Below are 12,331 nucleotides of genomic sequence, written 5' to 3'. Positions count from 1 at the left end.
AAAGAACTTTAATGACTCAAAATGAATCAACTTACAGTTTACCTGCAGAAGGAAGTTGCTACGGCCTTTCCTAAAACCAATTAGAATCGCCCCAAAGCTGTTGCTACACAAAGAGACAGGATGTCTAAGCAGCTTTCATAAATTTTCCTGATTACAGTTCTATTAAAAGTGCCAAAAATATTCTTTCAGGAGTATCCTTACCTCTGAATTAATTACTTTAATCAGGAAGAAAATGTGATAAACAGTCTTAGTTAACACAGAAAGTTGACGACATCTCTCTAGATACACTTGAATAGAAGGCTCTACCCTTTGCTGCAGTTTACTCCAGAAAAGAGTCAGTTCCCTAGAACAAGAGAACAATATTTCAGGGCCAGCAACACAACCACTAATCTGATCACAAGAAATGCAAGGTTGAGAACAGTTTCTCTTTTGTCTTTGGGAAAGGCAAAAAAATCCAAATTTATTCACACCTTATCTTACAGAGAAAAGCTTTTTATTAATATACCCACACTATTAGTATCTAATTTTTAAGTTTATTACAATGACTCAATTCCAGAAGGACAGATCAGAATAAAGCCAGTACTACCACAATTCATGCCACATAATTTACAGACTCATGATGTGGTCTTGAAAAAAGTCTTGCTAAGTAGTTTACTCTTCACTCCACAGACTGGAATTTTACACTTCTGAATTCTTAGTAATTACTAACAGCTACAGGAGGATGGCTTTTCTCTGTGGTAGATACATTTCTCTTCAGCTGCTCTGCTTTAAGAGCTGAATTTAACTGTGATTTAGTGAGAAATTAGCCCCCAAAGCCAAATAGTACTACTGTATCTAGCTTAACTCACTAGTTCATTCCTCCTTAGGTGCAAATAGCCAAGAGCATTTAGTACCTTGTGGAATGGTGTAACCCCCAAAACTTTAGCAGAATCTGTTTAAGCAAAATCCTGCATTAGCAGATGTTCTCCTGCTGCTGCACATAAAAAGGAGGTGCACAAACAAAGCAAATTCTTCAGGAATTGTACAGGTTTGGAAGTACAACCCAATTGTTAGCAGCTGGAAATTCAGAGCCTACCAGCTCAAGTATCTGCCAACAAAGACCAGTTATTTGTTCCCACGTTAATGAAAGCAAGACCCAAACAATAATTATCTTCATCTAGCTTATTATTTTGGTTAGAGTAGTAAAGAGCTCCTTCTTTTCTAGAAGTTTGTTAGAGAAAGAAATACTGTGTTGTGAAATAAGGACAGATGGGAACAGTACTTAGCATTAAATGTTGACATAATGCTGACTAGCTGCCTGCAGATATTAAATTCCTTATTTCTACAGTGTAAGATTGTTGTCAAGAAAAATTATTAACCAGCTACTGGTATTGTAAATGCCTCATCATACATGCAGCCTTCAAATACCCATAGTGGAAACTAATCTTGTCAAATACTTTCTTTTTTTTTTCCTTTTCTTTTTTTAGCTTTCCAAGAGCCTTATCTCCTTCCTCTTTAGCTCATAGATTTTTATCAGCTAAAGAAAAGTTAACTTATGGCTTATGTACCAGCTCTATCCTCCCAAAACTAATTTTTGTTCCACTAGACATAAAACAATACTCAAACTCACCAGGCACAGTACATCTCTCCTTGCTGCAGCTGGCGAGATAAAAATGCTGCACACAGAATTAGAGCACTTTTTTCATCTCCATCAGATTCTAGGTTACAGATCATTTCTAGAGCATCTTTGCAATCCACTTCTGCAATCTAGAAGGGAGGAAAGAAAGCAAGACCATGCCTAAGAAAGTGGTTTCATTTTCACAGTCATCTGACCCTTTGCAAAAAGACAGTGATTTAGAACTTAGTGAATATTTAACTCTATCAGATAGAGATAAGCTTGAAAGCAAATCAGTGCATTTCTAGATAGAGTGTCAAAACTGATTATTAAAGTGAATATAAACTTGTTTCTCAGACTAAGACTTGTGTAACTACTGTCCCAGTCACCTAAAAATTTTAATGTACATTAATTATTCATATATATTACATGCATATGATAATTGTAATAAGCAGAGTTATAACTTTAAATTGCAGCCTAACACAATAAGATTATTACCTGAAACTCTAACCCAGTTTACTAGTTACTGATGTTACTACTGCTTTAATACAATAGCTAAGCAACTAATGAATTGGAAGTTCAACGTGAAAATTCCAGCATTTTTAAAAAATCAAAGATAAAAAGAAAAGGGAAGCTGTACAGTAATAAGCAGGTCAACTGAATGCTTTTCTAGAAGAACATTACAGTCTCTGCAACGTAACTTACTTGTTCAAGCAACGATGGAAGCACTTAGTTTTGTAGCAAAACAACAGAAAAACCACAGTCACCCGGTAGTACTAGACAGTTGTATCAGTCCTTAATCAGCACACTTGTTATAACAACTACTGTCTAATTTGATTCTCAGCAGACTGGTTTGATTACATCAATTAGCATATCTGACAGGACATGCTGGTATTTATTCTTTGACACTGGCAGTTGAAGAATAACTTGACCATTGCAACAGCACTGCTGGAAGGCTCTCTTGAGAAATCACAAGATCACCCAAAGCAAGAAACAGAAGCACCCACCCAAACACCCAGCTAGTTTGGTAGTTTGGGTAAGGTGGCAGCCACAGCTCGGTTGAGCACCATGGTATCCAGCTATTGGTCCAGCAATCAACCTACAATTTTGAAGAGTAAAGCAACTCATTTTTTCCTCTAAATTGACATTTTCTAAATACACTAATAACCCTTCTTTGAACATCATTTGAGGTTTAATAACCTCAAATTCATCTTCTAAAGAAAACTGCATTTCTCAAGACCTCAGAGAGGATGGATTAACATAACTGTAATACCAATTTAGACTGAAGGTCTGCTTTGCCCAGCACCCTATCTCAGACAGGGACCATCAGTTAAAAGCTTAGGGAAGAATATGGGAAACTGAACTTACAATAAAGGGAATTTTTTTCTGAAATGTTTTTCCAGCCTCTCAGAATTCCTAAGGGACCCAGCTTCCAGCAAAGGTCTGTACAGGTCCAGCCATCAAATCTGTCAGTCTAGCATTTCACATACTGCAGATTTGCATTCTTCACATTATTGAAGCAAACTATTAATCTAATCCAAGCTGAGAATGAGCTCAAATGCTACTCTTCTGCCTATTCTGAATGGATAACAAAATTTCCATACCACTAAGGAATGAGTTGTACTTCTTTACAGTTTACCTTTTTTTCCCATTTTCTTACTGTTCTCACACTACAAAACGACTATTCTTCTCAGTTCAGATATCCATCTTGACATGTTAATTGCATAACTGCCTTCTCTTGGTAATACATGAACTTTCCAGAATGGTTAGTAATACTGCAAACCATGCTGCAGCTGAAGCTGCAAAGCTAAGCAACCCAAGCAATCCAAGGTTTGGAAATATCTGAATTAGGTCCTCTGTGATAACCCAGTTTGAACTTATCTGTAAGTTATGGCATCCTAAGAAACAAGGCTACCCCATTCCTTTTGTCCACGGGATTCAGAGTCCATTCATTGACTGAGCCCATTCTGCTTTGGGAGCGCGGTGAGGCTGAGTAATGAAGGAAGCATGTTTGCGGGGTCACAAATTCCAAGTTCCATTGAAAGTCTTCAGCAAACAAACAGGAGATTGCACAGCCTTGTCACAGCTCCTCTTGAGCCTGTTCTGGAAGGGCCTATAGCAGCCAGAACTGGGAGGGCAAGACTGATTTGATCCTACTGAGCATCAGAAGAACATGCCCAGTCATCACCTTAGAATTTAGTCTATATCTAGGGTAGGAAACTTTTCCAACTCTGATCACTGCATAGTTTTCATCCCTTTAAGATCAATTTCAACATGCTTTATAGTTATTATTAACATAAAAAGATGACAGGGACAAAAAGCACAGAGATGCAGACAGTCAAGAAAACCGACAATTGCAGTTAGTTTTCCTTTAAGAAGGGAAAAAGCTCAGATAAAACTTTGGGGTGGGGTGAGAAATGAAGATGTCACCTGAAAGAATGCAGAAGAGCAAAGCTGTCATCTCCTCTTTGACTTTTGTATTTAAATAAGAAGGATTTTATATTTTAAACCAGATCAAATATCTGATTTCACCTTCAATTTCACCCAGGAATTTGGGTCAAAAAAGGTTACATTTATTCTCTGAACTGAAAGTAGCATCTAAAGGGCCCCATCTTAGGTACCACACAAAAAGTTATAGTTAAAATAGTAAGAGTGAGAAAACCATTATCTTCACCTTACTAACAAGATCTGAGGCAGAGTTTTAAAATACTTCAAGCAAAATCAAAGTTGTGGCAGAGCCAGAAAATGCCTATTAGTGACCTAATATTACACTTCCACAAGTGTTTTAATCAAGTCATTACTAGTCAGTTTAAAAGTGACTCAAGTGAAAAAACAGAATACCAAAAATATTTTAGATCATATTTTAAAGGAAAAACCTCTTCTACAGAAAGACAGCCTATGATTAGTGACTTCATTATCATTAAAGAAATAAGTCTAAAAAAAGTTATTCATTTTTTACTTACTTCTTCCATTAGCTTTTCATTTGGTGATCCTGAACAAAGACAGACCAGGTAGGTTTGCTTGAAATTGCCTTTTGCACTGATTTCTGGATGGTCAGAGCACAGTTTTGCCAGGGCAGTAGCTTGCATTAATTGCTTTGTTTTCATTAGGTGCTTAATACGCATATCCAGCAGGACAGGGCCTTCAAACACTAAAAATTCATTCACTTCAAAGAAAAACAAGCCAAAATATTACATAAGCATTTCACAGCAGGTTAGAGTTAACAGATGGCATTTATTCATTTATGGTTAACCCCTAAAATTTATACAAATCAAAAAAAAGTACAAAAGGTATGAAGCAAAGATGAGGAAAAGCATCTTTGAAAACTGTACTTATTTATTACGAGGATTCCCTGCTACAGACCTTTGATCTACTTGCAGGCTTTAAGTCATTCTAATTTCTTGGCAAAATAGCTGCACACAAAACAGATCTAGAAAGCATATAAATACTAAAATATTTAGATACCATTTGATTATAGTTCTACAGAAAGACAAACAACACAAAGCCACTACTCTCACATCCTTAAAGACAAAAGGCCTTTTAGACCTTGCTATGAAAGGATAAATGTGACAAGCATCGAAGTATCTTAAGTCCTTTTTATTGGTGTTAAATATTTTATATTACACCTCCACAGAATGCAGTCAAACTCGTTTAGAAGTTTTTCAGCCAAATAAGTTTCTGACAAAAAGAGGCCTATATTGTATACATTTGACTGTGTATAGTTTAAAACTCAAAGACACAGGAATGGCTGTATTTTATTCAACTGTATTTTGTAGTTATGCTGCTACCAGAGTTTAAACTCTACTGTCTATGTTAACAACTCAACTCTAGGTGCTTCAGTGGAAGGCGTAAGAATCCTACAAAAAAGGGGAGCACAGGTTAATGTTCTTACTCTTACACATACAGCTCAGGTCTCATGCAGATCTTCAAGATCAAAATTGCTTCAGCTTTGAAGCATGAGCTTTAGTACTACCTCCAAAATATTTAAAGTCACAGTTATTAAAACTAGATAGACACAGAGACAATCAATTTTATTTAATCCTTTTGACATCAACCCCTCCCTGTGACAACTGTTTCCACAAGCTAGTTACACACTGCATGAAAAATCTTTCTGGTTTTCAACTATCCACATCTTAATTTCATGACAAATCCCCTCATCTTTTAAAAACACCAGAATTTTCTTCTGTTTTTTTGTTTCCATTCTTTAATGAAAACCAGCAGATTCATATTCTCTCAGTGTTAGTGTAAAATCTTGATCTTTTCTACATGAGATTTTTTTCCACCCTTTTGAGTATTTTCATCACCCCTTCCTGAAACCTCTGGGCACTTGCAGTGCTCACTTTCTGACACGTCTTGATAGAAACATTCACTATATTCCTCTTAATTTACTCGCCTTGGATTTCACTTGGATCATGTTGCCCACTCACCTAATTTATATTTTCTTGACTTTCAAAGTCCTGTTTGGTCTTGATGAAATAAATAAGTAATTTCAGCATCTGCAAAATTAATTACCTCTCTAGTAATTGGAGTATTAGTATACTGAAGATGAGGTTTACTGAAAGAAAAAAGATCAACTCATTTTATTCTTTGCTTCCTCACATCCTAGTTAGTTTTTGATTCATGACTGTCTTTCGTTTTATCCCATGATTTCTCCTTCTTCTAGCTACTTATACAGGGTATTACTAGAAGCCCATCTTGCAACTGAAATTAGGTCAACCATTTTCTTTTTTACCATTTCAGTGCGCAGAATTTTAGGGCAGAAAATATTGCCTTTTGCAGAAATCAAGCCTGTTAGACCCCATCATTATCTTTCATGCATTTTCAGATTTATGGTTGAATTGTCATTTCAACCAACTTCTTAGTTATTTGTTCAGGATCCTTGTGCACTATTACAAATGATCAGCTATGGCTCACTGATGTGTAAGAATATTCAGTCAAATATGAGTTCCTTCTTCCTCTCTCCATGTCGATGAAGATATGACCAGATTTTTATTCATGTAGGAACAAAGGAAAACTAGAGCGTGCCAACAGACAACTGGTAGATGGTAACCATTTTCATGTTTATCAGCGGACATCTGCCTTTTAAGCAGGAGAATAAATGTTCCTTTAATGTCATTACCAATGCCTCATAAAAAATGCTCATACTCTTGTCAACCCACAAAAGACCCAGTGATTAATTACATTCAGTAGTTTTAGCCTTGCCCTTCCCTCCTACCAGGTACCAGTAATCCTTTCACCCACAGCATTTATTCGCAGCTAGTCTTCCTGGAATAACATTGGAACATTTTACCTTATTTCTGTAACAAGATACAGGAAGACCTTAGACTTTATGCTATATTGGTAACCCAAGACGTTTCACTCTGATTTATTATTAAATTACTGAATTTAATATTTTAGAGACTGTGTACTATCTGCTAGTCCTCAGTAATCCTCTTCCTTTAGTGTTTACTGCTTCAGCCAGCCTACCTTGCATAAGCATCAGAACATTTTCTGTTATCTTCTCAACAAGACACAGGAAGACCTCTGGGTTAAAGCTACATATTAGCTCTTAAGCCTTTATTCTAATCCAAGTGATTATAATCATTACAGTTAACATTTGAAAGCTCATTCAAAACACAAGTTTTAATTACGTTTATTTCGTAACTGAACTATGTACAACATTTTAAGGCAAAAACCAGTGCTGACGTTGCAAAAGCCAGTCTATGGTGGGGAAGAGTCTTAAGATTTTTTTTTCCCAACGTTTTATAAATATATTTTATAGTGCAATGTCTATTTCAAAAGTTATTGTAGGCAAATTGTTAGTTTACCATAACAAATATAACTTCACAAAAATGCTTTGAGGCACAAGTGCTTTTTCAGCACAAGTCAGTTAACCTCTATGAGCACAAAAATTGAAGAATTTAATGAGAACGATCTAGTTTATCAATAGCATGATTCTTGAAAAAATTATTAAATATCGGGTTTGTGCAATGTTCCACCATTCATTAAAATTCACAATCTTATGCTTGTGCAAGGCATGTGCAGAATTCATATAAAATTACGGAATTAACATGAGAGAGAAAAAGACAAGTAGATGACATCTGACAGATGGTACTATGATCTACTAAATCTGGCAACTAAACTTGGAGATACTGGAATCTAACATTTTAGACACATTTTCCTTGTTATTCCCTTGAATCCCACAGCTGGAGTCTCAGGTCATACTACCAAGTGATTCTATGTGAAGCCTGCAAGAACTACTATGAACCTTTATTACAGTTAATACTTATACCATACATGAACTGAAAAAAGAGAAAAGGTAATCCATAGATTAGTAGCACACAAGAACATGAATAAGCCGCAAGCACAGCACAGTTCTGTAGTAAAAAGTTCTCTACGGTGGACAGTCCACATGTATGTCATGTTTTGGCTGACTGGAGGACTTGTAGAGCACAAAGCAAAGAATTTTTACCTTACTTAAAGCCCTCATCATCCTACTACTCTACCCTTCGCCAATTCTTGGGTAGGTATAATCTACCACAGACCTTTATGTCTTCTCAAGCTGGGTCTGGCCAAGGGGGGTGAAGGCAGGAGGTGAATGTACATGTGGACTACCCATCTCAAAGAACTTCAGTTACTAGTCAGTAACCTCTTTAGTCATCTTCAAGTGTTAGTCCACATGTGCGTTCACACTGTGGGTGACTCTGAGCTGTACTCAATACTTTCATATTTACCTGGAGCTGGGTCTCAGAATCCTTCATGCAAACAACATCTCAGCACAATTCTGCTGAATGCAGCACCAATCCTTGATGCTTCTACGATGGCATACTCTCTGGTGAAATGGTAAAAGAATTTCCAGGTGGCTGCTCTGAATATACCCAGGATGCAAACGCCTTTTTTTTTTTTTTTTTTTTTTTTTTAAAGTGAGGCTGCTGGTATCTTTTGGCTTCTGGCGGTAGATGCTCCAATTATTGGAAATAGTTCCATGTTGGCTGTTTAAATTCTAACCTCCCTCTTATCCACCTTGATAAACTCCAAATAGTGATGGTTGTATCCTTGAACCTCTTCTCGGTGGGACACACTTCAGGAGTCTGCCTACTACATTTAAACTTACGAAAAATTCAAGAACTTAATTCTTGGCATCCAGGTTTAAATCTTTAAGGATAATCAGAATCAGATAAAAAAAAGGAGCAGCAGCCTGGCTTTTTGTAGGGTTATCTCAGATTCTTTTCCTCTGGACAGTTCCACCACACACTCTTAGTACCAGCTGAGGAGATACCACTGACAGCTTTGAAGGATTTCACCATAACTACAAGAAAATGACAACCTCGAGGATGGAGAAACAGGTTCATGCTAAAAAGCACAAGCCACACGGACAGAAATTGAAGATGGAAGTGCAGTAGTAGAGTGTTTTAACATTTTATAGGCTACCACATAACCCAAACCACTTAGGCACACTTTGACTTTCAGTCTTTGGTACACTAAGCAATAAGGCCAAAGAGATTAGCCATACAACTTCAAGAAACATAAATTCTGGTTGTAATGACTCCAGATCAGCTTCAATTCAAGATTAAAATCAGTCCTGATCTCAAATTAAGCTACTTGGTAGTTCAGGAGGCCAGTAAAACAAAAGATTCACTATCATGTGAAGAATTAAGACTATCTTACTAAGGTTTCCTTCCCTAACCAATTAATGAAGCAGAGAAACATGGAAAATTCCTCTCTCCAAGTACAACTGCTTCTTGTTCATCATATGCCATCTCAAGACAAAAAGCAGTCATGCAGCTGAAACCCGAAGTAGTAGCAGGTCCAGTCAAGATGCAAATGCAATGCAACGTCTGACAGCAATATGAAAACAGCTAACGTGCTAAAGCAGGTGGGCCATTTACTTTCAGACTAGTCAATGATCAAAGCTAATATTGCCACCTTGAATTTAATAATGTGGATAAGATATTTTATTTTCACCTGTCTAGGACATCTTTCCAGATTTATTTCTGCTTTGGTACTGACACTAGTTTTTCCCACTATTTGAGGTCAACGGCAACTGGCTGAATGGTGCTCCACAGCAAAGAATGTTACCAATGCGCTCACAAGGGATCTCTGAAATTTTATTTGGGAAGATTGGTACTTTACTATCCTCATGACCCAATGAGATCATATAACTTCAGATGATCTCTCAAGTCTAAAAAGTCCATGATGCTACACAGACAAAACTCAAAACTTGACAGACATTCTTTAAAGGCACAGGAGACAGGTTTAGGTGGAAAAAGAAGAAAATTCACATGAACAAACAAGTAGTTTACAGCTCCTGAGCACACTTTTAAGAGATAATACTGTTGAGAAACCAAAATCTGAATCAAGAAGTTGCAGGCCTAGTCACATAATTGTTGTGGGACAGAAGCAAGAAACAACAAGATATGTGGAACCGGGGAAAGGATCTCTCTTTTTGGCAACGAACTCTCTGAGGGAGTGGAAGATTGCCTGGGAATTCTTCAAATGAATATAGATTGATCCATGACACAATACAAAACAAATTCAGGAAACTCAAAAGGAGTTTCTCTCAGAAGATCTCTCAGATGGCAGCCATGAGTAGTGCTATCAACTCCAGATGTCCACTTAGGGGGCCCACAAATGACATCCAAAGACCCTGCTGACAATTCAGTTTCTGCAAATAAATTCTCTTTGGAGTCACTAGTCAAGGATAAGAAAAAAATATATTCCTCAGCAAATTAGGAATCCAAATTCCCATTTCCAGGCTAGTCCTCCATACAAAACAGACTAGCATTTGGGGAACAAGCACAGCCCTGAATGACAATGCTCATGTTCCACTTGCAGGAGGAGAGGGATAAATTTTCTTCAGAAACAACTCAAGTAGGGTATCAGCATTACAATAGTTACAATTACAAGAGGAGAGTCTCTTATTTGGTGACATTTGTTGCACAGAATCTGGTAACTTAAGCCCGGTTTCCCAACATTCATGGCCGGAGATGGGCTAAAAATCCAGGGCAATGCCAATTTTTGTCACCCAAGCAGGCGACAAATCAAGTAGCTGGAGAATATTTCTGGTCTGAGAAGATTTTGTGTGCACACAAACACAAATCTGTATCTACCGTATGCATTAGTTCCTGCAATACAGTTCCAGGCAGACTTTACTATTTTACATCATAGTACTGTATGAACATCTTGCAGTAATACCCATCAGCAAATAAATCAGTAACAGGCATGCTGTTCTTGTCAGTGCTTCAAACAAACGGGTATCCATCCTCTACTTTTTTGAGCTCCTTAGTGCATGAATCCTTACAGACACACATTCATCAGAAAACTGAGCTGTACCCAAGGCAGTCAGGAGTAAGGCAATTACTTAATGACATGGCACTCAGAGAACAGTCTCCCTAACATTTTTGGAAGTGAGTACTTGCTGCTCATATTTAGGTGGAACCCATGCAACAGTCCATTCATAAAACTAGGAGAGCAAGAGAACAGTCCAGTTCAGAGAAGCCTGCATTTGCTTGACTGTAATGAGAACAAACCAGCTGTGCTGTGTGGTCAGAGAAAATGAACTTGTCTCTCACACTATGTCCTGAGTTTGTACAAGTTGAAAATAGAGGAATTCAAAAGGATCTGTCTCTGAGATGAAACAGATGCCTAGTTGTGCTTCCTACAGGAGACCCAAAGAGGCAAACTGACCTTCAGGTGTCAGCAACAGAGGCCTTCAAGAAGGGATAATCAATGACCTAAAATTCAGCAGATATCCAGTTATGTCAAAGATTCTGAATAGGTCATAATTTAAACTACCAAGACTGAATAAAATAAACATGAAGAAATGACTGGAACAAATACAGGCAACAAAAGCTTAAGAGGGTGATATTAGGAAAAACACCCCCAGTCTCAACTAGTTGTTTCATTTCCAACAGATAAATGTTTACACTAACCATTACGCAAAGACCGAGCTGACCAAATCTGCCAAATGATAACATCCAGTGTAACAAGCTGACTACTTAAATACTTGGGAACTTCTGAAATAGCAAATGGTAAAGGCAACACGAAGAACAAAACCAAAATCCTGTAAGTGAAGTTAACAAATATTCCGAAGACTGTTATACTGGAGTTAAGGTTGAAGACTGCTGAGAGAAAGTTGTCCACTGACAGAGGGTAAGTGGTAGCCAGTAGGAGCGCTGGATTACAGACAAGAATGGCAGCCCTCTGGGCAATGGAGTTTTGGTATTACTAAAATACTGTTCAAATTATGAAAATATCCTTCAAATTAGCAAGAAGATGACACAAAACAATGCAGTATTACAGAGGATGACAACAGCTAGAGAACAGCTTGTCAACTGAGTACAAAAATATGGATACGTATCAGTGGCAAGATTGTCATACTACAAGTAATAACTGTAACAGGAGTCAGTCAGTCAAGTCCAAGGCAGGAGCATCCTTGAGTAAACAGCATTCAGGAGCAAAAGGAATCCCGAAATGTCCATAAAGAACTTCACAGGAAAACACTAATAAAACGAATAGTCATCAAAACCAGATTCATGAGGGAGTTCTTAAAAAACCTCAAATATAAGGCAAGTAAAATATTAATTAAACCTCTCTCTTAGAAGTACCTTACTGTTAAGAGGACTACAAGGTGGTTGATATGAAGCTAGTAAAAGAGTACTCTGGGGGACTCTGAGAACTGCATACCAATCCAAAATTTGTATTAGAAGCATAATAAATTATTAAAAGCAGCAGCAAAATGCAAATCTTGTGGAAGAG

General features: G+C 37.3%; 2 protein-coding genes across 2 annotated transcripts in view; both read right to left on the bottom strand.

Annotated features, from left to right (window-relative positions):
• The window catches only part of SMIM8 (small integral membrane protein 8), a 388,642-nt gene that overhangs the window by 34,151 nt on the left and 342,160 nt on the right, over nt 1-12,331 (bottom strand). The gene's annotated exons all lie outside the window — the stretch shown is intronic.
• ZNF292 (zinc finger protein 292) overlaps nt 1-12,331 on the bottom strand; it is a 56,358-nt gene that overhangs the window by 10,305 nt on the left and 33,722 nt on the right. The window contains exons 5-7 of the mRNA XM_069804813.1: nt 4,558-4,760; nt 1,610-1,746; nt 202-343 (exon numbers count right to left, since the gene is read on the bottom strand). Of these exons, the coding sequence (XP_069660914.1) occupies nt 202-343; nt 1,610-1,746; nt 4,558-4,760 (482 nt within the window). The remainder of the gene's footprint in view (nt 1-201; nt 344-1,609; nt 1,747-4,557; nt 4,761-12,331) is intronic.

Source organism: Haliaeetus albicilla, chromosome 17 (genome assembly GCF_947461875.1).
Source record: "Haliaeetus albicilla chromosome 17, bHalAlb1.1, whole genome shotgun sequence".
In the NCBI taxonomy this organism is placed as follows: Eukaryota; Metazoa; Chordata; class Aves; order Accipitriformes; family Accipitridae; genus Haliaeetus; species Haliaeetus albicilla.
This window is presented reverse-complemented; position numbering and strand designations above follow the sequence as displayed.